The sequence below is a fragment of the Scophthalmus maximus genome, chromosome 5 (assembly GCF_022379125.1).
Source record: "Scophthalmus maximus strain ysfricsl-2021 chromosome 5, ASM2237912v1, whole genome shotgun sequence".
Lineage (NCBI taxonomy): Eukaryota > Metazoa > Chordata > Actinopteri > Pleuronectiformes > Scophthalmidae > Scophthalmus > Scophthalmus maximus.
Window position 1 is genome coordinate 8,353,408 of NC_061519.1, and position 27,933 is coordinate 8,381,340.

The window sequence follows — 27,933 nt, forward strand, 5'->3', positions numbered from 1 at the left end:
CCTTTCTGTAGTCTGCTCATTCCATTGTTCTATGCCAGATTGTCTTGTTTCCCTCACACATCCATTCCAGCTTCTGTCTGCCTCTTGCCTGTTTCTGGTTGCCTGTCTTCGACTGACTTCTCTCGTATGATTGATTGGACTGGGAGGAAAGTGTAAGCCTTTGTCTCTTTATCTCCAACCTTGGTCTCCTGTTTGTTTTCTGCATAAGAGTCTATATTCTCCACCAGTGTCACAGGCGAGTTGTGATGGAGATTTGGATGGTGCCCCAATGTCATCACACATAGTCAGCATCCAGCTTCTACTGTTTTGTTTTTTTGGTGGTGGTGTTTTTCTTTGCAGGTTGTCATCCGTTATAATGACATTGTTTGCCTCTCCCACGTCTAAATGTTTCACCGACAGATTGCTGACACTATTTTGCATGGGCATCGTCGCTGCAGCGTTGCTTAAGTTCTGGCTTTAATTAGCTATTTGATGCCATAAAAAACTGGATGAAATCAAGTGGCAAACCACCGCAACTTCACCTAGTTGTCTGTGAACCACCGTTTGCAGCTTGGCATTTTCAGAAAGTTTGTCTTTTCTTTGCTCTGAGGAAACATAGACATATTCCCAAGGCAGCGCTCCCGGCTCCAAATGGAAAAGATGGCGTCAAGCCAACTCTGAAACCTGAAAAACAGGGTTGTCTCACCAGAGGAGAGAGTGACACTAAACTATATATGATGAAATGCTCCCTAGAGCCGATGGGAGCTGCAGAGTTGGTGATAATTATCTGTGGGTCCATCACTCAGAGCAACGCCTTTTGCACTGTCTACTGTTAATATAAAAGTATGGGTTCGTGCTGTGTTAATATTGTAATGCGCTTGTGTTTAGAAAGATAGGTTTAATGCTTAGTAAAGAATCAGGTATACATGTACATGTGCACAGGTGTACATACACGTCTGTGCATACATATATGTATGTATGTACGTATTGGCTTTGTATGCATTTTGTATTTGCTATATGACATACTGTATTATCATATTGATATCAGTCAAAGCTTTTTTTATATAGTCAATCGTCTGTGATGTTTTTCCCATCTTTGAACCAAAGTAATGCTGGAAAAAAGGGGAAACATTATTTTTTGTTTGAATGGAGGCGTGGTCAGCTCATTTTCTGTTGTCGTCATCAACACAATTTCATCTTCAGCGTTGATTGTCATTTCATTTTTAGTTAAGATCTCGATCTCTTCTTCACCTGGGCGCCACAGCAGGTCCGCCTTGAGGGGAGTCTAATGTGAGTTTCAGGTAAAATAAAGTTTAAAAAACTATTCAAATCAGCCCTTTGAGCTGATGAGATGAAAGTAAGTATAAGTCAGGACATTTTCATTCATTTGTAAGCTGCGTCCCTGCAGCAGCAGCAGCAGCGCTCGATGACTCAGAGGGCGTGGCTGCGATGCCATTATCATCAGCAGGTTCATGCAGAGGAGGAGTCCGGGCTGGTTTCTAGGCTGTCCTCTCCTCCATTTATCCTCCCATCGCCCTCCTGTTCTCTCCTCCGCCCCCTCCTTCTTCTTCTTTGCACAGTGTTACATAACCTTGTGCCACCATCATCTCTCCCCGTCTTTCTCTCTCCCTGTCATCAGCATCTCTGTTCCTGTCTAACTCAAACTCAGTCTGTCACACCGTCTACCCTCGCTCCTTTTTCGTCGTATCATTCCTCCCAATCATTTCTTAACCATCCTTGTAATCAATGTGACCTCTACAGATATCCCTCCTCTGCCGACTCGTTAAAAATGTAAGAAAAAAATGTTTCCCCCTTTTTCCAGCATTACTTTGGTTCAAAGATGGGAAAAACATCACAGACGGATGACCATATAAAAAAAGCTTTGACTGATATCAATATGATAGTACAGTATGTCATATAGCAAATACAAAATGCATACAAAGCCTATACATACATACATACATATATGTATGTATGCACAGACGTGTATGTACACCTGTGCACATGTACATGTATACCTGATTCTTTACTCAGCATTAAACCTATCTTTCTAAACACAAACGACTGGCACAACACAACTCAATGTGATGTCGCATCGATTTGAGAACAGCTATTTTCACCACTTCAACTAACAATATCATCAAATACAGTATGCATTGAATCCAATATTCTCTCATTTCTGCTCTGTTTTTAGAAATATGTGGCTCTGTAGCTACAAACTGCTACATCATGTTCAGGAGCTCATCTCATATTTGTATCTGTCTGCTGTTTGGTGTTGTACTTGATTTTAGCTGAAAGCTGCTGCCGGCCATAGACGGAAATGAGGATATGAGAGCTGTAAAACAAATCAACTGGTAAACTGGATCACCAAACAGTGGATAAACCTGTATCATCGTATTATGTTACGTGACTTCTCAATATAATAGTATCTCACCCCTCCATTTTGAATAAATGTGCTTTTGAATATGGCGACAATCCGGAGGAGTTTAATTATACTCTAAACTTTAAGTGGCATAGGTTTGGTTGGCTGGCATATGAGGTTGATATTGCCAATTTACCAACAAAATGATATACATTGTCCTTTGATTCTCCACGTCACAGGGTAGCCACACCCCCTAAAGTCATTGCTCCCTCACTCCTCTGTTTGATTTTTTTAAACTGGTGGGTGAGGGCTGATGACCTAAATAAGAAGTGAACCCCTGCAGAGCTGAGGCTTAGCCTAGGGACTGACACACTAATACTCTGGATATGCCATGCCACACCACTGGTTCAAAACTCAAACATCAACACTTTCACTCCATGTCAGGCAGGCGGCGGCAAAAACGGACATGGCGCCACATCCCTGCCCTTTTCAATCACTGCTTGCGATCATGACAGAAAGTCATTTGTGTTGTTTTTTTCTGAGCTGGTGCCAAATGCTATCATGAAATTTGAACATGTAAAAGTCAGCGGTGGATGACTGGCAGAATTGAAGGGGTTGTGGGTGGAGGGGGGCGGGGGGCGCAGAGGGCTGGGAGATTTGGAAGAGTTTTCTGCTTCCAAGGGGGATTTGGGGCAAAGCCGCACAGGGGGTGTCTGGGTTAGAGGGATGTAAAGATTGGGGGTGTGGGGAAGTGAGGATGGCAGGGCACGGACGAGGAAGGGTGAGGCAGGTAATACTGCACCTGACCCTTGCAATTTATCCTCTGGGGTCTGACACTTCTGCCTTCACTGACATACAATAAATGTATGAAACAAAAGCACAACACAACCCCCTGTGATGCTCACGTCTTTGTCTATCTTGTAAAAATCCAAAGGGTCATATCTGTTTTTGATGCACTGGAGGCTGCTTGACTGTTTACGAGTACTCCATAGTATAAAGACGTGGGAAAATATTTTATATACAGCTAATACACGTGATTCACACTCCCTGTACCCCTCAGTGGTTTTACAACACTGTCACCGTTCTGTGGTGCTCATATTTTTCACACTGCTTCATGTGACATGATACTGAGAGAATTTTTAATCCAACTTTTTTTCTAGGATTTGTTGAAAATCTCAGTTAGATTAACAGATTATTCAAATAACATGGGGAAAAAAAGAGATGGAGAAAGAGGGTGAATATTCTGATGGGAGGAAATGCAATGCTATCCTGTGGACCAATCACAGTGGCTGCAGTTTTCATCACCACAGTGTTTAGTTAGGTCCACAGGGAGGTCCACAATCGGGCGATGCCTTTGTCTACAGCGTAGGGTTCTCTCATACTGGGTACCACACAGTGGGTTCGCAAAATTTATCCTCACGTTGTGTGCCTGATGACTCAATGTGTTCTGCATGCCACTGCGCTGACTTTAGGAACAAAGTGCTTTTCAAGTGCAGCCAATGACCTTCACAAATGTCATGCCTTGTTCTGGTTAAGTGTAGAGCAGCCGTTGTCCCTGCAGGCCCAGGCAATGTAGTAAAAGATTCATGTTGCCTTGCATCCGACCATATGTCTCCTCTGGTGCATATCAATTGCATTTAGCTGTCAAAAATATTCCACAATGCTTCAAACTGACTAACATGAGGGGGGAAGGGAAGTTGCTCATCTTCGTCATCGGCTTGTTGCGTTGGAGAGTAAGGCACGGGAGAGGAGCAAACTGTTCAGCAACAGCTCATAGTAAAGTATATGCATAATTTTGCTTATATTGTGCCTAATAGTTATGGCAGACATGGCTTAGCTTAGTAAGCCACTTTACTGGTTTAACCATGAGTGTATTATAAGAATTGGATACCGAACTCAACGATGGCACCCCCTCACCTGAAAGAAAAGGGCTTGCATGGCACATGAGTTTGAAAAAAGAGCTTAGTTTAATTTACAATATATTTTCATATATACAGCCTCCATGATTTCCAAATTCCTAACAGAAATACCAATAAACCATCAGGATTTAAGGTGGAGCAGTCCTGTCATCAAGTTTTCATAGGTGTCTTTTATAATATTTTGTTATTATAATGATTTTTCTTCGTAATATTAGATGCCACTATAGGGTAAATGGCATCAAAGCAGAGTGGCAACGCCTGATCCATTTATCTTACTACATCTGTGGGATGCACTCAACCACACTACCTGTTACACACTTCGTACTTCATCACTCCCGTCCATGGTTTACAGTCTTACAGAGACCTCTACTGGCGACGGAGCGTAGCATCAGTCCATTCCACCAAAGGTCAAACACAACACATTTACAGATATATTGTTTATTTGTATTTTACCAACAGCAGTGCTTTTAGGTCATAACATGAGTCTATTTATTTGATATTTTCCTGTGCATTTTTCTGTCATGAAACAGTTATTTAATAATTGATTAAGCTGTGATGCAATTGCTAAAGTTTAACTACTGAAGTGTAACATCCACTTCTTTTTCACCATACATATCACAACATAGGGTGACAGTGATTTGCAGATGATCTAAATTACTTGATTTAGATTTTATGCTTCACTTTGTCAAGTGATAAATATTGTTTTTAGGAAGAAAACTCTTTAGGGAACCAAGGCAGACATACTGTAGCACAGACATACACCACTATCTAGTGGACAAATTTTTTTTTGTCATCAACATAGTTTTGATCTTTCAATCTCCACATATTTAAATGACCTGGTAACTTTATAAGCACTATACACACTACATAGCACATTTAATAGATGCTTCATAATTCACTGTAATGTAGTTGTACACAAATATAACCATTATTATTATTGCCAAATATATATCTGCTTACCATTAAATTATTGTGTCATGAATAAAATATTTATGTACAGCTTATATGTTAGATAAAATGGGATGAAAGCTTTAACAATTGTTTGTATATCATGCTGTAATTGTGATTAGATTAATGTTGCATTTAGCACTGCGAAAATTAAAAGCATATTACTGGTACCAAGGTGAAATAGAAAACATATCAACACGATCCTCATTACTTTTACAAATTAATTTACAAACCTGACTTTTATGTGTGCCACTGCAATTACATGGTAAGCACAAAAACAGATGCACTCCCATAAAAAACATTTAGACAGGCATTTCTTAAAGTACCCAATAAATCATCAGTGTAGATACTTGGAATTTTCCATTTATGAGAATGGGAAATTCTTCATACTTGGTATATATATATATATATATATATATATATATATATATATAATTAAACTAACATTTTGGTAAAATAACATGAGACAATATTGTTTCTGCATAAATTGTATGTTAAGTGCTTGACCTCTGCAGGGGAACAACATGCTATAGCACAGATTCAATATTCATAAACTGAAGCTACAGAGGAAAAGGAGACTGGCTTAGCATTATTTACTTCAGTCACACATTCTGACTCACATTCATACAAATGCATTCACCTGTTATTTATATGTCAACAGTGTAATTAAAAAAAAAATCCTTTTTGACATGATTCATACAGTGACTTACTCTCTTTTTCGCTTAGTGGTGGGATGAAATACTCAGACCTTTGATTTATATGCATGAGGTTCATTGGTTCCCAACTTAGAGGTGGAGCCCCTGAAGAGTAACAGGATAAATATAAGGGTTGTGAGATGATTAATGGGATTGAAATGAAGAAAAAATAATGACTCCTTTATTATTCATATTTTGCTATTGTTATTTATTTTCAAGTACAATACTACTGTACTTAAATAGGTGTATTTGGTTATTCAATCACTTTTCAGGGACAAAAACCTCAGTCGGGCTCTGGAGTGAGTATTCATTTTGAAAGAAAAATCATTTCTCAGAGAATAGGTTTCTTTCAAAAACACAGGACTCACTAACTCACACGTTCCTTCCGTCACAGCATCTTAGTCTCGTTTTCTTTCATCATTCCATTCATTCTGGTTTCCTCTTTCACTCCGTGTTTGTATGAGTAAGCCTCTGGGTGATGCATGGGTCATTGTTGGGCATGTTGAAGCTCTCTGCTTTTCAGCATCTCTCCACTCTTTGCATTGGGGTTATGCAACGGGGGGGCAAATGGAGACCTACCCAGACACACGTAGACGGACAGGAGGGTGACAAATGTAATATTTCCTCCTAGGCTAGACAGGGAAATGTATGAATGTGCTTGCCATTGTCTGACCGACAGCACTTTACACCCACACACACTTTAGAGACAGAAAGACAGAGCATTATACCACTGACTTCAAAGCATCTCAGCGATTCAATGCAAGAAAACACAGACACAGGAAATAATTTTCTTAGCTCTTTTGTGTGTGTGTGTGTGTGTCTGACGGTTGAAAAAGAACACATTCAGCCTATTACACAAAGTAGTTCTGTGTGTGCGTAAAGCAAATACTTTATTGATGAAACATAACACTTCGGTGATCAAGAGAACCACTTGACAAACATCTTAAAACACAACATATGTACAAAATACATCCTGATTCTTGTATCTTTGCAAACCAGTTGATTGATGCTAACATAGTACACATTATTATGTAAATCCATCTAATGTACAATAAAACATGTAAAAATGAAATGCAGTTTTTACCTTCATTGCAATATTTTTTTTTATGTGTCAATATATAGCCATACATGTTCCGAACATATATTGCAGTATATTGAAAAATATAAGTACTAGTTTGCCATATATGGAAATGTATTATTTATTATATTACATTATATTTTCAAATACTGTATATTGCCATATATTTTTGTTTCATAAGTGTTAGCTTATTGATTACAGATTAAAAAAAAGGAAGCAGTGTGTGTGTGTGTGTGTGTGTGTGTGTGTGTGTGTGTGTGTGTGCGCACAAAACGACTTCACTCATTAATTTTAACCCAACTTGGTGAGTATCTTAATTGTGAAGGTATCTCCAGAAAATTCACTTTTGGAGCTGAACAATAATTATGAAAGACACATTTTTCAACACATCTTCACAAAATGTTTGGGCCAGAGAAAATAAATATTCCGCATCCTATATGATGTCACAAAGAAGTCAGAAAATGATGTCAAGCATGATTCAAAAAAAGATTTTTCTTTCACCTGCAGGACTATAGACGCACCCTTAACCCTTTAAGGCCCACGGTTGTAATTTTGCAACATCACTTTTAGCTGTGATAAAAATATATCTGTAAATGTTTTGTTTCCAGATATATAGACCAGAATTTAATACAGAAATACATTATTTCTGGTTGAAACTCAGTAGCAGAATTTGAAGTTGCATCTGTTAAATAATGTAATTCACTGATCCTGGGCTTTTTTTCTGGTCTGCCCAAATAGTTGTTTGTTGCATTAGGGAGAAACAGGTTTTTAAATGTTCTGGAGGGGATGGTTGCTGCTTTGTTCAGGGACAGGTGCAAATGGGCTGCAAGTGGTACCCGACGAGCACAACTCTGTGATTCCTTTCAGGGGAAAATTTATCTAAACTAAACAATACATGTAAGGCCAGACACACCTATGGGGGTTCTAATTGTGGTAAAAACTTAAATCTCTGACATGATCTGTCACTTTGAAGTGTCAGCGGAGTACGAGCCAAATCTGAACTTGGATTGTCAGGTGATGTTGATTCAGCGATGGGACAAAGCCACAAAAAAACTACATTAATGTTGAGAGGCCGTACATTGTGGGTGCCTACAATAAATACAAGGGAGATGTTGATTTTTTGCGACTAATTTGCAGTCAAATATAATTTCCCCATGACATTGCGGCGCTTGTACATTTTCATCTTCTGGCGCACTATCCTCCCCATCGTGGTTTACATCTGGCTCCTCTACAAGTAGGACTGCAAAGCTCTCAACATTCCTAGGAAAGAGATACTGAACAGGAGACTGTTCCAGGCACAACTAACATCCTCTCTCATCCTGGTGAACACAACTGTCAACACACCAAAGAGGACGACCTTCTTCAGGCAATGGGAGCCCAGTACCACAGAGAGTGCCATCAAGGAGCCCTTTGACTGCTCAGACGAGACCTTGCTCGGGTGATCAGAGTCCACCATATGTAGGGTCGCAGCCAAGAGGACTTCTGTGCACCACCTTTGTGGATACACGCAAGGACGTGATCGCACATTTCCCTGTGAAGATGAAGAGAGGACGCTGCAGACACTGGGATGAAGGATTCACCAACACTGCAGCAAGTGCAATGTCCGTGAATAAAGGAGAAGAACTGTCTTTGGGACTGTCACTGCAAATGAACATGGTGGAACACTTGGTCTATGTCAAGGCTTTCATTCAGTTCATTAAGTTTTGTAAATATTTTTAGAAAATTCTGTAATTTCCCCCCCCCCCCCCCCACAATTTTTTATGAAAAAATTATGATTCATAAAAAATATGACTGTTGTGCAATGTTTATTCATGATATATGTTGTTATGGGGCTACATGATCAAACAAGCCTGTGAATAATCCCCTAGTAGTTCTGTGAATTCATTCAGACTGTGAGTGCAAAAACAGAACTCCTGCTACCACTGAGACCCAGCGTTGCAAAATTACAACGTTACCCTAAAAACTTACTTGAATGTAGAAAATTCAAAAACCCTTTAATTTCTGCACCAGAGGTGAAAGGTGAATTTTTTTTTTTTGCTCATTTTCTTCTATATTTGGGCTTTACAGGGTTAAGCGTATATAGATCAAAATAATCAATGATCATATGGTAGGAATGTCATCATCATGTTCATAATGAAGTCAGAAAATGTTTTTTCGTCATCATATGTTTATATGAACTCTCACATCATCATATCAACTCTATGTCATTCTGATCTGGCATTATTACAATATAAAAAGTGAGGGTATATACAGCATGTGTACAGGGTATACATCGTCCATCTGATGCTTTCCATTCCTTTTAGTTTCATTTTTGTCAAAATCTGCACAGTACAGCTCAGCTCACTTTAGTTCGTTTCAACAAAGGGCTCTGACCCTCTGACCCTTGGCGCAAGCACGCGCGCACACACACACACACACACACACACACACACAAAGAAAGAGAGAGAGAGTCTGTAATGATTTCATCATGTAGCAGGATATCCTACCACCACTATATAAACACTCAAAGAGGGTCCAGAGGTCTCTCCTTACTTCCCCTAAGTAACCACCATTCAACCTCATATCCTTTAACCTATAAACCAAGGGCTTGTCGGGTTGTTTAAATTTAAGATGTGACAGCAGCATAATTTCTGTCTGGCACCTTTGTTCCTTTACCTAAAAAAAATCGAATGTTCACAAGATCAACTTAAGTGATATTTTACTTCAGTGAGTGAAATTAAACAATTAAACTGGTGTTACACGGTCAGCTCAGAATGTAAACAGCATGGATGCAACCTGCTTTGTGTCAGTAGTCCAGGCTGCTGCTGGTGATGTTGTGGGAAGAAATTTCATGACAAACCTTGGGCCTTTTATACCAATCTGTCATGGTGCGAATGTCAAAGTGTCTCTTAGTATTGTTGATGACCCTCTTCGTCCCTCTACGGCCACAGTTTATCATTTTCTAATGGCTACTTCCAGCAGCATAATGCTCCATTTCACAAAGTTAAAGGCTCACACTGGTTTCATAAACATGACGGTGACCTCCCCAGTCTCCAGATGTGAATCCAGTAGAACCTTTGCGATTGTGTTAGATCAGGGTATTGGCAGCGTGAATGTGCAGCTGACAAATCTGCAGAAATTATGTGATGCAGTCATGTCAACGTGGAGCAAAAGCTCAAGAGACAGTTTCCAACATTTTGTGGAATCAATGACACGGAGGCTGTTTGAAAGCAAAGGGAGGAAATACCCAGTGTCAGTATGGTGGTCAGTGAGTCCTCTGTAGCCGGTCTATGTGTGACATTAACGTGTTGTAATGTGAATTCTACCTCTCTTTATCTCAGAGAAACTGTTATTATGATTCACAACATCAGGATCACTCTATAATCATTGACAACAGTGAGAGCAGATGTGTGTGTCAAAACTTCTTTGTGAGTGAGTACCATTTTGCCAAGTGAGGACATTTAGGCCATGCTCCTGGTGTTTGTCGTATATGTAGTTTCTGGCAAAGGAGCTGGGGAGTTTTTTTCGATACATGAATTAATCTGGACCTCACCTTAGCGCATATACAGAAATGCGTGTATGTGTGTGTTCGTGTGTAGGAATGAAGACTTGTTGCATGTTTGGATCAGATAGAACTACTTTCAGTATTTAATTTTTATTGGCCAACAGTGTGAATAAATTAACAAGAGGTCTCTTTCCCTCATCAGAGTTGTCCTCCACTCTGCCAGACTGACAGGGCCTCACACACTTCTGAGTGTGTGTGTGTGTGTGTGTGTGTGTGTCCCAATTGGCCCGACACCTTCAGACCGAGACAGGATATTGGTGTCAGTTTCATTTTCAAGGAAATAAATTGACATCATTTACATTTTTGTTTCTTACTTTGTTGTGTATAGTGAGGTTTGAGTGAATAATCTCTGTTTTTTCAATGAAACAAATGTTAACGATGCTAGCATTCCTTCTGGGATTATGAATAGGATGAAGACTGGAATGCAAAATTACATTACCACACGTTTGGGTCTCCATCAAACAGCTTTCACATTGTGACAAGGAGCTAATAGCAAAGAAGCTGAATCCTAATACTCTATCTAGTGAACAGACACACTTGCAAGATATGCAATTCTCAACATTTTTCGAATATGTTACTAGAATTTTCTTTTCCAGTCTTTTACATTTGCCTCAAAGCATATTTGTGGTTCAAAATGAGTTGCACATAAACATATTTTCAAGTAGATAGATATGGGTGAAAAACAAGACAGGGCTTTGTGCACCCTCCCATGCACTAGGTTCAAAATACTGTAGTGGGCAAACTTTCAGTACCATATTTCATCATGGCAATAAGAAGGTGGCAAGTCTATGTGGAATGTGGAATATGTAGTTGCAGATGACTCATGCAAATCCCACAGTCAGGTTGGAGTATGAACAAAGTGATTGTTGACATTGGTGATATCTGATCAGTATGTGAGATACAAGCTTCATATAACTTGTGTGGTTTTCTGACACACAGAAAGACTCCAGACTCTACTGCTGCACAGCCAAAAGCCTACTGGTCCATTGTTTGTCTACCACCCAATCAAACGACCAGACGTTTACCTCCATTACCTCGGTGTGTTTACCTCCACTATCGGCCCAGAATAACCTGTCACTCAGCAGCCACTATTCATCCGTTTCCTCCAATAGCGTGACTCTGCTGTACAAGGGGGTGGGGGCGGGAGCTGGATTAAAACAGGATAGGATGAGGAAAACAAGATGTGACAGAGAGGAGGGTTTCACAAAAGACAGGAAACACAGAGACATGTCAGCGAGAGCAGGAGACTGAGATGGAGGTAGAGATAGAATGAAAAATGAGTAAAGTGAAGTGGTAAGTCAGGGGGGAGAAGTGAATGAGGGAGGAGGAAGGAAACTGCAAAAAGGAATAAAGTACAGATGGTGGGTTTAAGAGAGAAATAAAGAAACAGAAAAAGAAAGAAGGAAGACATGGCCAAAAGTATCCCCCCTTTTAGCTTTGAAGTCCACTTTTAGACACTAAGTGGTTTGTTGTGATTATGATATAACTTGATAAAACAGTGGCTGGTTGCTGTGCGTGCTGCGGCAGCTGAAGTGAGGAAAGTTCTCTAATAACACAAGTGATTCAAAGTACTTGGTTTTTAACAGTCAGTCAGCAGACTGACAGACAGCTTTGATCTCCATCTTTGATCTCCATCTTTGATTCTTGGCATCCACAGCTGAAGACAAACAGAAGAATTTCACATTCATCTCATTATTCAAAAAAATATTGCAAGCAAAAAAACATACAATTCGCATAATTATAGTTTTAAGGTGTGGAGACTTCGAGAAGACCAAATGAAGAGCACTTGGATTTTTTAAATTCTAAATTATACCTGGGTTCATGAAAACACTTGTGGAGTATTTGCACACATGATTTGCTATCCAGAGCCCTGTAAAGAATAAATGTGCTCATTCAGATAAGTTGAAAAATCCGAAGTCATGTTTCTACAAGTATCCATCAGTAGCCATCAAGTATAATCTGATTTAGTGTATGGAAGAAGAAAAAAACTGTGGCTTCTAACCAAGGGGTCAGGTCATCCCAGAGGGTCGCAGGATACTGTTGGGAGATCAAGAGATGATTCAAGTTACAGTATTCAAATGTTTTTATATTAACAATTGGGGGAAATTGCCCTGTGGAATGTATAGTGACACTTGTAGAGATTATGGTTGTTTTGTTTTAAGGGTTGTCAGCCTCACTGGTTGGTTCAGTCTCCCCAATCTCATCAATCTTTTCTGCAGCTCCAGCAGTCAATTACAAAAGAAAAATGACAAAGGAATGAAATGCTCTTACAAACTCCCTATACCCCCTCTGCTTCACACGAAACGGCAGACAAAGGTGGAGACTAGCTAGTGGAGCGTTTAGCAGCTATGGATTCAGATGTGTTTCGTAATAGTTGGACACTCGAGAACCAGAGGTAAAATGAAGGTACCACCCATAGACTGTATGTGTGTACCTTCACCCATACAGTCTATGGGTGCTTCAAAACGGTAGGACACAAACGTCACAGTAGGTTGCCACTTTGGACACCCTGGACAGGTGGCCTGTTTTTTTTTTCAGGTGTTTTGAATATGCTTTGTTTCTATTGCTCGTGTATTTTCCGATCAACAACAGAACAATTTTAATCTCCTCCATGTTTAGTGTTTTTATAATGTTGCTTAATTTACATAGCTTCATCTGAACTGGAGTGGAACAAGTTGTTGTAGCATGTCACTATGATCATTTGGCTTATCTCCCATGGTCTTTAGACCGCATTGGAAACGCAGGCAAACAATGGTCCTTTAGAAAACTTTGAGTTGCTGGAAAAACGTTCCTGTAACCCCAAAATTTTATTTGGGGTATGTTTTTCAAGGCTAAGAGAGCAAACCTTTTGTTTTGCTTAGAAAAAACATAGGTAAAACAAAAAAACATAAATGAAGCACCACAAAGACTTAGTGAGTGGACCTTGAATTTAATCATTACTATCACTGTTATAATAGTTGAATTTAGGACACAAACACAGACCAGGAGTCAGTGAACAATAGAGACTTTCTTGCAACTTGACTTTGGTTGATTGTAGCTTGATGGGAGAGGGTTGGGGTTTGGCTTCGGGAGCTGGGAATGATGGATTAAGTGTAAGAAACGCACCCATAGAATCAGTAACACTTACAATTACACTCAAAATTATGTTCACATTTTTCACACCGTTGTTTCTTTCAGATCTTTAATGTGTTTGTATTTTATTGAATACTTGATAGTTTTAAACTCCTAAAAATATACTATGCAACCTGTGACAAGTTGATACAAGTGATTCCCAACCAAAAAGGTTGGAAAATCACGAATCTAGATGACCACATTTAAAGCGTAAAGACCAAGTACATTGCTATACCTCAGATTGTTACATTTTCTCACTTTTAAAACAGTTACCTGGTACAGAAAAGTGATGTTTATAGGCTGTGTAAATGACAAGCTATTATACACCCTACATATGTGTAAGACACTTGACGGAGAATAAATTGTAGCCTATAAGATACAAAGAGATAATTTCCATTATGATAGGGGCCTCAAGGATTACCTGGCTGGATACTGTTCTGTATGTTTCCTTGAAATTATGTCTATACAAAAAATATGTTATATTATATCTTATAATTATATTTACACAGAGACATTTAATAAACAAAGCATTATATAGATTAACAGTCACCAAGAGGTGGTCGGGGGTTCTGGTGTTCACACTGTTGTCATTACAAGCTGATATTGTTCTGCAACATATTAACATCACATCCTCATGACATCAGTCTACAAATGCAGTTTAGTTGTATATAACCGTAATTTCTAGCTAACAGAGTAGCTCCACATTCTTATAAAGGGTCAGTATCACATGGTAACATGCAGAAGATCAATCCCTGCCTGTGTCTTGTTTGAAGTACACTGTGATTCATAACAGTAACACAGAAATGGAATGAAAGTCTGTCTGTCAGCACCAACAACCGGCTTTCAGTGAGTTTGGACATTGCTTTTAGCTGCGTTAGTCAAGTGACTGACAGACAGAACTTTGAAGCTGTGGCCACAAGACGAGTTGACAAAAACTCTATGGCGTTGAGTTTTACTTGAAATTTGTTGTAACAAAGTGTTGTTATATTTTGCCTAATAATGTCTGCATAATATCAATGCACAATATATCCTCACATGCTAACCTTATTTTGCTGCCATGCACTATTTGCATCTGCACTGACATGTGAGTGAATAAGTACAAAAGAATAATGTATCAAATTATTTTTATTTATCACCAAAATAACGTAGAACTCATTGTCTGAACTCAGGAAGTGATATATGACCAAGGTAGTGATGTGTTAAATCAGACTGACGCTACAGCTGCTAAGTGTTTCTTCTCTAGAGAACTGATTGGGATGGAGAGTGATGTTTGAGAAAGACAGAAGTAGGTTCATGACGATTGTTGTGATATCATTTTTTAAGAGCTGAGGGGAGAGAAATCCTATTTAAGAAAAAGTAAACAAGCTTGATTGGCAAGATTTACTGCATCAATAGTAATACTCTTCAATATATATATATATATTAGGGGTGTAACATACACGTATTTGTATTGAACCGTTCACTACGGAGCTTTCGGTTCAACACAAGATACAAATTCTCACCTTAATTCTGAAAAAAATTGAAACCTGAGTAGAAATACAGTGAAAAAGATGTTTCTTTTGTACTTTTCTTTTGTTTGTATTTGTTCATAACTACTACAATACTACACATTATTTATATATATATTATTTTACAAGGAGATGCTCACCACGCCCACGCCAATGCACAAACACACATGTATGGTGAGTGACACATACCATGACACTGTCAAGCAGTGAGATAAGCCTCCTGTAAATATTGTGGTCAAACCCAAGGCAACTCCTGCGGCTTTACACCACAAACAACTGTGTGTTTGTAGGATGCTGAGATTGTTTTTGGCTAAGGGGGGAAACCAAGCCCACGGACAAACACTGCCACTGCTCACGAACCCTGACGTCATGACGAATAAACTTTGCCACACTGTGCAGTTCAAAAGGTAGGAAGAAGAAGCCACTGAACTTTTGTTATTAGATATTGTTTGGACAGATGTTCCCACCAACAGTCATACAAATGTTTGTTTTGTTCTACAATATTAGATGTTACAGGCTATAAGTATTTTTGCTCCATCTGATCAGTGCCAACCTTATCTAATCCTGTAATATGTCTTGTGACTGATTGTTTGACCAGTGCTCTCACTAACAGGTTGACAGCTAAATTACTCGACCATTCTCATAAAGGAGCAGGTGTGTGCCGTGTGTCAATGTTATCCTGAGCCCTCAGACCATCTTAACTCATGGGCTTTATTTTTAATCTAATGGGTATTAAGGCAGCCACACCATTTCTCCAATCTCCTGCAATTGTGCCCGTCAAAAATGTAATAATAACTTTTTGAACATAACACAAGGTATATTGATAATTTCAGCAGACAAATGTATTTCTCAGCTGTTGATCAACCATCGTTCATCAGTAACACACGCAGCAAAAACAGGAGTGTAATGCATTAAACTGCGCTGTGAACACTGTGGTCACACATGATCTCAACAAAAGACAAAGTGCACATTTAGGTTCAGTTCTTGCTGCATGGATGTTAAATAGCCAGCAAGCTGATTTGGCAGCTGTCTCTGTGCATTTGAATGGATCAGCAGATGCCGTCTGTAACATGTATTTGTCCTGAACCCTCAAACACTGTGAAGGGCCTGGATTAGGGCAAAGTGGACTGGAGATGTCTGCATGGCTTGATTAACCTGCTGTGGGGTCCATGGGCAAAAACTATTGGGCCCCCATTTGCACCGATTACACACAGCAGCATGTAGTCCGATTCAATAAGTCGCCAGTTATTTCATTAGCTGATTATCAGAAAAATTCAATATTTTTGTTGATCACTTACTGTAAGTAATGTTAAAAGTTGTTGGTTTTTGTGTTGTAAACTTTTTGGGTTTTGAGCTAATGGTCACCCAATAAGTAATTACATTATTTATTTTTATTTGCACATTTTTAACACATGTAAGAATAGTAGTTTAGTAGTAATAGTAGTAATTGATTAGTAGTGTGGATAATTGGTTGAGTAACTAGATGTCACTAGTCTGCACTTCCGAAGAAACAAAACTTAGTTTTTTTTAAATAGGAAACTGATGTTTGTTTACTGTGCCAACATTATATATTTTATCCATCACCATTCCACAGCCTTAACTCTGTGTTTATAATTGTAACTCTGAAACAATGGTCATCTACCCTTAAGAAAATCAAACATAACCAAGTAGTAGTTGTTCCTAAACCGAACCAAAACTCTGACTATTCCACAAGCTTAACTGCATGTTTGTTTTTGTTACCAAGACAACAAAATTGGTACACTCCTGCGGGTTGAAAGCAAGGACTAGTGACCTAAAGTATATGGTCGTTCAGAACCGGGAGCAGTTTCCTGCTTTGATCAGCTTCTAATCCAGTCCCACGCAAAGGTGAGAAACAATGGGAAATGATTTATTTCCGATCTGAATTAAAGATGACTCTCCTTTCAACTTTTGGTTTAATTATGAGAAAATTTTAATATTAAATGTTTAGCCCCTTTCACACTGGCCAAAGAACCCGTTTAAACCCACTAACACCCAGCGTTTTCTGCAGTGTGAAAACGTTTAATCGGCATTCCGCCCCGGGTCAAATGACCCTGCAATAGACCCGGGTAATAATCGGCTTCACCTCCGATCAGCATTGATGTGAACGTCACACCCGGATGAACCCGCCCATTTTGCGCTATGCATATGGTCAACTGCTTAAAGGGCCAGGCTCGCGCTGAGTTTGTAAACTTTGAAATAATGACAAGTACAAGATATAAGGTAGCGTTGACCACCGGTTCACTGGCTACCTTGCTTTCTGTTGTTTACAACACTGTTCTTCTTCTTTGTTTTAAGGCGTGCGCCGCTCTCTGCCGCCATCTATGGCCGCCAACTGTCCTAACACGATCATCAGACCCTGGTCTGCTCGCAGTGTGAAAGGGGCCAAATGGCGATTAAACGCGGGTCGACCCTCGTTTAAAAAACCCAGGTGTACATGGTAATTTTGGTGTGAAAGAGGTTATTATTAGAGTTAAACTACCATTTACAATTCACTGATTAGATTCATAAAACCTCTCACACTTGCTGTTCTAAATACTCAGGGTCAGGCAGGTCTGTGAAAAAAAGTTTTTAAAAAAATTGTAGCGTTAATAAAAAATTATGGGCAGTTTGCGCTGAAAAATAAACCCCACAAAATTTAACAGACTCAGAGTTGATTTGAAGCCAGGACCTTGCGCTAGCTGAGTGACATCGATAGCTGCTGTGCCAGCCTCAGCACAATATGTCTGCCAGTTGGAGTCAAGCTCATCACCATTACCCATCATCCTCTTTTTCTTTTTTCAGTACAATTTCTTTTCCCTTAGGCCACACAACTTGATCTGAGACATTTTTGTCACGATTTGGAGAAAGCAAAGTATTTATGTCATCCTTAAAGATACAGAATAGCTTCATGTTTTATCACATTTTGTTACAGCCTTATTCCAAAATGGATTAAATACATTTTTTTCCTCAAAATTCTACACACAATACCCCATTATCCATCCATCCATTTAAGGGTCACGGGGGGGCTGGAGCCAATCCCAGCAAACATTGGGCGAGAGGCGGGGTACACCCTGGACAGGTCGCCAGCCTATCGCAGGGCCACATACAGAGACATACAACCATTCACTCTCACATTCACACCTACGGTCAATTAAGTCTCCAATTAACCCAACCCCATTCTGCATGTCTTTGGACTGTGGGAGGAAGCCGGAGAACCCGGAGAGAACCCACGCATACACGGTGAGAACAGGAAAACTCCACACAGAAAGGCCCTGGTTGGTTTGAACCGGAATTCGAACCCAGAACCTTCTTGCTGTGAGGCGAAAGTGCTAACCACTACACCACCGTGCAGCCCTATACCCACATACCCAACCTACATAATGACAAAGTGAAAAACGTTTGTTTGAAATTTTTGCAAATTTATTCAAAAATAAAGAACGAAAATATAACATGTACATAAGTATTCACAGCCTTAGCCAATTTCTGCAGCATTGAAGGTCCCAATGAGCACAGTGGCCTCCATCATCTGTAAATGGAAGAAGTTTGTAAGCACCAGGACCCTTCCTAGAGCTGGCCGCCCCGACAAACTGAGCGATCGGGGGAGAAGGGCCTTAGTCAGGGAGATGACCAAGAACCCGATGGTGACTCTGACAGAGCTCCAGCGTTCCTCTGTAGAGAGAGAAGAACATTCCAGAAGGACAACCATCTCTAAAGCACTCCACCAATCAGGCCTGTATGGTAGAGTGGCCAGACGGAAGCCACTCCTCAGTAAAAGGCACATGACAGCCCGTCTGGAGTTTGCCAAAAGGCACATGAAGGACTCTCAGACCATGAGAAACAAAATTTTCTGGTGTGATGAACCAAAGATTCAACTCCTTGGCCTGAATGCCAAGCGTCATGTCTGGAGGAAACCGGGCACCGTTCATCACCTGGCCAATACCATTCCTACAGGGAACCATGGTGGTGGCAGCATCATGCTATGGGGATGGTTTTCAGCGGCAGGAACTGGGAGACTAGTCAGAATCGAGGGAAAGATGAATGCAGCAATGTACAGAGACATCCTTGATGAAAACCTACTCCAGAGCGCTCTGGACCTCAGACTGGGGAGAAAGTTCACCTTCCAACAGGACAACGAGCCTAAGCACACAGCCAAGATAACAAAGGAGTGGCTACGGGACAACTCTGTGAATGTCCTTGAGTGGCCCAGCCAGAGCCCAGACTTGAACCCGATTGAACATCTCTGGAGAGATCTGAAAATTCCTGTGCACCGACACCTCCCACCCAACCTGACGGAGGTTAAGAGGTCTTGCAAAGAAGAATGGGAAAACTGCCCAAAAATAGGTGTGCCAAGCTTGTACCATCATACTCAAAAAGACATGAGGCTGTAATTGGTGCCAAAGGTGCTTCAACAAAGCATTGAGCAAAGACTGCGAATACTTATGCACGTTATATTTTCGTTCTTTATTTTTAATAAATTTGCAAAAATTTCAAACTAACTTTTTACATTTTGTCATTATGGGGGGGCTTGAGTGTAGAATTTTGAGGAAAAAATTTATTTCATCCATTATGGGATAAGGCTGTAACATAACTAAATGTGGAAAAGAGCAGCGCTGTGAATACTTTCCTGATGCATATAGCCCGGGGGGCTGAGGTATATTGGATTGCAGACGTATAAGACCCATGTGGTTTCCTGACCCCGGCTCTTGCCTTGCCATTCACTAAATGCCTTCTGAGAATGTTTTCATTCATCCCTTTTTGACCCCTGGTCATTGGCTTGCCATCATCATCACTTAACAGTTTGACACATGAGGGGAGATCACAAGGCGCTGCCAGGCCCCCTCTGCATCCCGATGCTGCGTTATGAAACAAGTCCTTAGAGAAGAAAGTCTTCAATCAAAATTCAAGATGTACAGAAATGTAATGCAGATTAATTTAATGTTGCATATCAAAAGCAGAGGCATTTGCACATTTGGAGAAGTAACGATGCAAAACAAAAATCAAATCCCACACACTGTCAACATGTATTGAACCTAAATATTGAGTGTTGAAATATTATTTTATTTTTGCATGTCCATTGGATTATGTATAATTTTCTAATTTTCCCAAAGTACACTGAGGGATGAAATCAACAGGTTTTGCTGTGCTGGTAAGTAGCCCTGGAAGCGCTGTGCTGGTCAGACCAGACGGTGTGGATGTCTAAACAAATACTTCATCCCCCAAAACACGACTGGTGCTGAGTTCATAATGTCCCTGATGGCAAGAAAGGAAAATAATATCAGAAACACTGATAGGGTGAGAGGCAGAGGTGAATGTAAGTGCCTCTCACAGGGAAAAAAAGGTTTTTTCTTAGTGTGCTGCAGTCATTGTAGGCTGAAGAATATAATTATATCATGTAAAGTAGTCTATTAAATAGCCAGTGGTATTAATCTATTTTGTGAGCCTGATATAAAAAAAATAGAAATTATAACAATGTAAAGATTTTTTTTTCAAATACAGTCAGCCATTAGTGCTTCTTAAATGTAGCTCTGGTCATTGTTATGAACAGCATTACCCCCATCCACAAAAGACAGACGGCTAGAAAAGCTGAAGCTCATCTGATCCTCACTATTGCTCAACAATTACTGTTGCTGAGGCGGGCGGGTCCAGGCCAGCGGGGGGGCTGCTTAAAGTGGACCGATCGCACCCCCTCGAAACGACTTCAGAGGGAGGGCAACGACGCGAACAGGACCCCAGTGGACAAATAACGGGACGTCCCGCTGCTGTGCGCCACCCACATCTGGCTGGACAGGGATGCGCAGCAGCAGCCAGCGGAGGAAATGTTTCACCCCGGCGTCTCCAACAGCGTGGTGAGTAGTATGTCGTAGACGATTAGCACGACTTCCAAAGTGCTTTACTCACATACGTCGGTGTTCATTAATCAACATATTTAACATTTAAAAAAAGATTGAGACACGCCTTGCTTAACACATTGTGTATAGTTTCACTGCGCAAGTAATGATTATCGATTATTATTATTATTATTGATTCGTTTAGAAGCGCTTTGCAAAATACACGTTTTAGTTTCACACAAGTATTACTGTTTTGTTTTAATTCATTTATTTGCGCAACATCAGATGTAGGGAATTGTTGCCGGTTCTAATAGCATCAATTTCATTCATGTATAGCCCATTATTTTCTGCTCAGAAAAAAAGAGTCGGACGTCTTAGTGTATGTTCCCACATTGTACAACAAATACTAAGTGATATTAGCAAGGTTACAGTAATTCCGCTCATTACTTTATACTTGGCAGATTTCCCGTGGGCTCTCGGGAGAAAATATAACCTGAACGGTGTTCAAGGTGAACCTGATATAAAAATGTGATTTTATTTAAGCAGAAAAACTTTTTTTTTCATTCTAGTGCTGTGATTTAAAAAAGAAAAAAAAAAAAAAGACCATTTGGATCCGAACTGCTACAGTTGAGCAAAGAAACGTGCGTACAGTTGTGTTATGAATGGTGACGTGTCACCTGAGAGAAACACACCTGCCCGAGTGCCTCGTCATCGGGTGCAGGTGCGCTGCTGTGCACACAATTAGTGAGGATGACGTTCAGCTGTGAGCACGTCCAGGCGGCCGATAACGTTTCCCGATTGAACGCAGGTAGAAAATGGAGGGGGGGAATAAAAGACACGCAGGCATATAAAAGATTGCGAATGGACCACTGCAGTCCACGGCTGGAAATATGACCGCACACACACACACAAACAAACAAACAAACAAACGCTTTAATAGAGTTTAAAACGATGTAGGGGTTTTTCTCCAAGGGGGGGGGGGGCTACATATTAAGTGGGCTGGTCTCTGTGGTTGCCATGGCAATGAAGGCGACGTTAGCCCGCCTGGTCCTCCTTCCGTCCTGCGCGTGACACTGGACCTGCAGTCGCCGACGGCATGTCGGAGGAAGAGAGGCGACCGACGGAGGCGGTTCTCACTCCGCTACAGCAGGGAGATGTCTTTGTCGACACAGTAGGTGTTTCTTCAAATGAACCACTGCTACCCCTGCCCGTGGGGGTGAGGGGGGTGGGGGGTGAGGGGGGTAATGTGCCGAGGCCGAGCGCGGAAAAGTTTCGATGAAATATAGCCCCCGACTGTTTGCGCACTTCAAAGTGCCGCCGAGCAAACTCAAAGGAAATGGTTTAGCACTTTAACTTTTATAGTCAGTGTCCGAACAAATACCACCAGAGCAGGTTTGATATTTTTCAGACATTTCAATATATATATTATATATATATATATTATATATATATGTGTATATATATATATGTGTGTGTATATATGTGTGTATATATGTGTGTATATATATATATATGTATGTGTATATATATGTATATATATATATATATATATATATATATTATTGTTGCTTAGCTTTTCAGTGACATGAGCGAGTCTCCAGCGTGTGTTCGTTGATTGTGGGATCTCCCATGTGACAGGGCTCCTCCGGGCCTGACGATCTCTTCGAGGAGGACTCGTACTCTCCGTCCTCCCTCTCCTCCTCGTCGTCGTCCTCCGTCCACGCGGTGTCCTCCCTGCAGGGGAAGACCCTGTGCACCTCCTGCGGCCTGGAGATCGTGGACCGGTACCTCCTCAAGGTCAGACTGACGCCACGTGGCTGGCGGCGCCGGAAAAAAGAATGCCCCTTTTTTTGTTTGATGCATTTTAGTTTTGTTTTTTTTTCGAATTAAATGTTAATTTCATTTCTCACCTGCAATTATTCCACTACTTTTGGGATTTTTATTCTTAAATTAAAAATTATGTAATTTCAATGTAATTTGAAATTGAAATAGCACTGGCTTTTCTGTGTTTGTTAAATGTTAAATTATTTTGTCTTTTTTTTTTTAATCAAAATCTGCATGAAGTAGTTTTTGTTTATTGTTGTGTTCTCATAATAAATATAAATTTCAAATAACCCTTTGGAATAATATAAGCATAATGGCATGGATGAGCAAGTCGCTCATAAAAACATTTCAGTGAATGAGCAAATAAGAGCATGGTGGATAATGGCATAGCCTCCTCTTCTACATTTACATAATCAGCATATTATTAAGGGATGTGCAAAATGACACGTCGTAATCCATTTTTGTTAAGATTTAATCTTTCATCTTTTCCCGCTCTCAGGTAAACAACTTGTGCTGGCATGTGCGCTGCCTCTCGTGCAGTGTGTGTGGCACGTCACTGGGGCGACACGTGAGCTGCTACATCAAAGATAGACAGGTTTTCTGCAAACTCGACTACTTCAGGTAAGTCAGAGCTGTATAGCATGATATTATCTCCAATGACCATCTTTTGTCGATGAAAAAGATCTGGAGAAATTATGTTTGGGCAGTCTCAACTATAAACATTAAATTGCCTGATCAATTAGGGAGAATAATGGTGACACAGGCTTCATGTTAAAAAAAGAACTGAGTGGTCTCTGTTGGAGTATATGAGGAAAAACTACAACAGCAATATTTGAACATCAGATATGTGCAAATGGAACACTGGGGAAAAATGCAGCAGAAGGAAGGAAATTAATATTTAGTATGTTATGATATGTTCTGCTAACGGGGGAATACGAGTAGGTCGCTTTTCTATATGGGATCACTGAATGCCAGGATTCAAGCATCATTTAACCTAATGTGTGTATGTTCCCAGCTCACACTCCACCTCTCCTCTCCTCTTTCTTCAGGAGGTACGGCACCCGCTGTGCTCGCTGTGGCCGCAACATCCACTCCAGTGACTGGGTGCGTCGGGCCCGAGGCAGCACCTTCCACCTGGCCTGCTTCTCCTGCACCTCGTGTAAGCGCCAGCTGTCCACCGGGGAGGAATGCGGACTTCTCGAGAACAGGGTCTTCTGTCGGCCACACTATGACATTATGATGGAAAATATCAAACGTTCCAAGGAAAACGGTGAGTGTATGGGATGGATGACAAGAGTCAGGTTCAATGGCTGCAAACGAAGTTTATTCATGAAACATAATTCCACCGCACTAAAAAGTAAGAATTTGAAGTAAAAAGTCAAGTTATTCAGAAAATAAAGGGATCATCCATATCATTTATCATATTAATTATCTTTTAAAAAAAATTATTATTCATGTCAAAACTTCCACAGATAAAACCTGTGATTACTTCCACTTTTGTTTAACTCTAGTATAAATGCCACATTATATGTAAAATAATTCCTTTTTCACAGTAATTTTGCATCTGCATCATTTTATTTGCCAACAATCATTTTTGCCAGCTTATGTGAGATTATTGCAGTCATCTGAATTATCAGTGAACCCTGAACAATTAAGATGAGATTGCTTAGGTTTGTTATAGCCTGAATATCTTAACTAAAACACTCAACTTTGTCTCACAGCTCCATGCATACAAAATACACGGAAAAAAACTGCATGTTTATTGACTATCAACATATTTTAATTATAGTATTCCTTGACGGATTACAGACTCACATCAGGGCAATGTAGAAAATCAAAAAGAACTGGTTTCGGTGGTGATTGAAGACAACAGTAAGGAAGTTGATGAAAAACAGTGCAAAAAGCATCTACACTGCAAACCGTCTGCTCACCACAGGCATTGGCAGCACTGCACCTTTAGTAGTGAGACAGTCAAATCTAATCCATTACTCTATATCAGTAATATATCTTTGATGTCACTGGAAAGATGGCAACAGGAGGAGCTGATGTGGAACAGGCCCTTAAGTGAGGCCCACATGGGTGTAACACATGTTACAATAGTGTTAAAATGATGTGACTTGTCCTAAAGAGCAACCAAAAACAGAGGACGAGGTGGCAGACAAAGAGGACTCCAGTACCATGCCAAGACCTGCTAAGAGGGCCAGGACCAGCTTCACTGTTGACCAGATACAGGTAATGCCAACTTGTGTGTGTGCTGGTAATTTTTAGTGTGGGGTTACTGCTGCTGTGGTTACTGTACATTTCTCTTTGACTGTACTGTAGTAAATTTGATTGACCCCTACACGAGAAATAATAAAGTGACAGCTTAAGTTCTCCATATTTAATTACTTATAATCCCTACTACCAGGCTAACTGTGGTTTCCGACTAAAGAAATATTGTATTGCATATGTTACTGTAATATTTCATCAAACTACAGATCCTAGTAAAAGTGTAGTCAGTAGAGTCCAACACTTCGTTTTACTGCCCTCTAGTGGCAGGTAATATATTGGGTTTGTAAGCAGACTAAGCAATGTGACACTATTTAAAGATAATTAATTATTATTCTGTTTATCTTAACGTTTTTTTTTAGTTCTGTTTTTTCAGTTTGTTGTGCTCATCTTGGACGAAACAAATTGTAATACCATTACAAATTACCTTACGCAAAATCGTCATCCATATGAACATTTTCCCGTCATCTCTACATCTATAGGTAATGCAGACTCAGTTTGCTAAAGACAACAACCCAGATGCCCAGACTCTCCAGAAACTGTCAGAGAGGACCGGTCTGAGCCGCAGGGTTATACAGGTGAAGCAACTGTTTTCTACCTCCTAGAGAGAATGATAACTTTAAATGTTTAAGTTGTCAGACCCCTGGCTAAAGTCCTGTCATTGGCTCATTTTAGATTAAGCCACTCGTATTGTCCAACAGTGCAATTTAGATGTAAATGCTTAGCCCATTGAGATGTACCTCTCAGGACTGACACCTGTATTTAACACACATTAACTAATAGCTGCATTATTTGTATTGAGAATTTGCACAGTTGCACAATTTCTTACTACGATGTTTTCTCAAAAATGGTCAAATGTTCTAAATGTAATTATATTGTAATGCCATCGGGGGCTCTGTTTTTGTGTGAAAGTGTTCAAATGCATCACCCTGAACTGAAATTCCCTTTGTGTTATTTGTCAACAATGGGAACTCCAGGGAATTTTAATGGTCCGTGCACGATATTGCTTAGTTTGAGATTTGTCTCAAAATGAGAAGGGCAGTACTGTTTAACCAGCAGGTACCACGTCAGCAACTAGAGTCCAGTTATCAATCCACCCTACCTCCTTCAGGTTTGGTTTCAGAACTGCCGAGCTCGTCAAAAGAAACACGTCAGCCCACATCCTGCTTCCTCAACTATGATGTCATCACTTGCTCCTGGTCAGCTGACACCACCTTTGATGGAGGACCTGCAATATACAACCTTCATATCCCCGGACACGCCGCTCCTCACTACGCTGACGTATATGGATGGTAAGAAGCACATCCACGCATCACTATCCTTAGCAAGAGTTGTGTGACACAAAATGTACACATCCAAACTCTCGTACAGTGTTAAGTCGTCGGTGTAAAGCTTTTGTATTGCTGCCAAGCAGTTTTTACTTTGGAACTAACCATATGATTTCTAGTAAGTCTTGATTGATCAGTTCTTCTTTACTTTTCCAGTCCAAACTCCGGACCCACTTTTGCTTCAGCCACTCATGTCTCATTCCCTGACACAGCTGCCAGTCAGCCATGCCTGAGCTATAGCCCAGTTACGGCTCAACTCCTGAAATCTGACGACGATTGCCTGATGGGAATATGAAGCAAGTCATTACTCTTCAACATAGAAAAAACTCCTCAAATATTTGATGAGCAAACAAATGGCAATGAAAATATTTCTATTTTTTACTGCCTAATATGTGAGCAGACACTTTAAAAATAAATGTGACTGTTAAGTCACTGAATTAATTTCATTCTTCTAACACAGATGAGAATAAGTTAAAAATGTCAAGTGAAATATTGATATTTGTCGGATGATACTTATGTAAAACTTTAATATGTATTTGTTATGAATTTAATTTATTTGGAAAGTATGAGAGAAGGCACTTTGATGTAAACTTTTTTTTTTTTTTTTTTTTTTTTCTCAATGTAACTGAGGAAATATCAGTTGTGGCATTTACAAGACATGCTTTCTCCCATGTAAGACTACTAGAAAATACAGCATTTGGTTATACTATGTATTAAAACCACTGGAGATGGAACATTGATGGAAACATTCTCCTGATCTTTTCTCTTATTGATGAGATAAACCTGTTCATGCATTACATTATACACCGAATATGGATCTGACGAAGGAAGAAAAAATGGAAGAAGCCTCAGGATGAGCAACTAAGGAGGGATCCCACATCCAGAAAGGACTAGGGTGTAACAGATGTGTGAACAGGGAGACAGAATTATAGATTTTGACAGTATGAGGTCTCCAAAGACAATGGAAAGAGCAAAGGCATCATTCACGCGTCAAGGAGTAAAAGTAAAAAAGCTCAAAAGGAGAGAAAGATTAGGATAATATGGATATGGGAGAGAGAAACAATGAAGACGCTGCAAATCTAATGGCAGTGGTCAAATGGATACAGGCACCTGACGTGATCAAAGACACAGCCACAAAGTTAAGTCATAAAGATGAATTTTAGGCTTCAGAAGAGTCAAAGTGATGTAAGCAAGGAAATTGTTCCTGTAGGACAGGAGCCTTGTAGCCCCAGAGCTAATATGAGATGGAATGTAAGGTTGACAATAAATAAAAAAATGAATATAAGCACAAAACTTTTATTACACTGGTTTTAAAAGGATGCATATGGATTTGCGATGTAGGCTGTAGTGACATTTCTCTGTTAGAGGAGTCTTCTCAAATTAAAATAGATTCAACTGTAAGAATGAAAAAAACATCGAAGGGCCAATACATCTCGTCAGATCCTGGGCTTTTTACAATCCCATCTGGCAGGATGGGATAAACTGCACAAATCTAGGAGCGCCCTCTGCTGGATCACATGACAAACTACCACACACGATCT

The 27,933-nt window shown here is 40.1% G+C and overlaps 1 protein-coding gene across 2 annotated transcripts; it reads left to right on the forward strand.

The window, feature by feature from the left end:
• The first annotated feature begins 20,832 nt into the window (after positions 1–20,832).
• Positions 20,833–27,132, forward strand: LOC118311646 (LIM/homeobox protein Lhx8-like). 2 transcript variants are annotated; one of them, XM_035635661.2, is made up of 8 exons: positions 20,833–20,990; positions 22,611–22,769; positions 23,296–23,417; positions 23,846–24,066; positions 24,925–25,028; positions 25,547–25,642; positions 26,176–26,356; positions 26,549–27,132. In XM_035635661.2, the coding sequence occupies exons 1-8, from the start codon at positions 20,961–20,963 to the stop codon at positions 26,623–26,625; spliced, it is 990 nt and encodes a 329-aa protein (XP_035491554.2). In that variant the 5' UTR covers positions 20,833–20,960; the 3' UTR covers positions 26,626–27,132. The 2 variants fall into 2 exon arrangements, with proteins under 2 accessions (XP_035491554.2, XP_035491553.2); XM_035635660.2 differs by lacking the exon at positions 20,833–20,990 and adding an exon at positions 21,987–22,143.
• The last annotated feature ends 801 nt before the right edge of the window (positions 27,133–27,933 follow it).

What these genes read in the sequence shown, in the direction of transcription:
- LOC118311646 (XM_035635660.2), top strand. Translation starts at nt 22,069, where the DNA reads ATGTCGGAGGAAGAGAGGCGACCGACGGAGGCGGTTCTCACTCCGCTA. An exon ending in TGCAAACTCGACTACTTCAG is followed by an intron (nt 23,418 to 23,845) that starts GTAAGTCAGAGC and finishes CTCTTTCTTCAG; the next exon opens with GAGGTACGGCACCCGCTGTG. An exon ending in TACGCTGACGTATATGGATG is followed by an intron (nt 26,357 to 26,548) that starts GTAAGAAGCACA and finishes TTACTTTTCCAG; the next exon opens with TCCAAACTCCGGACCCACTT.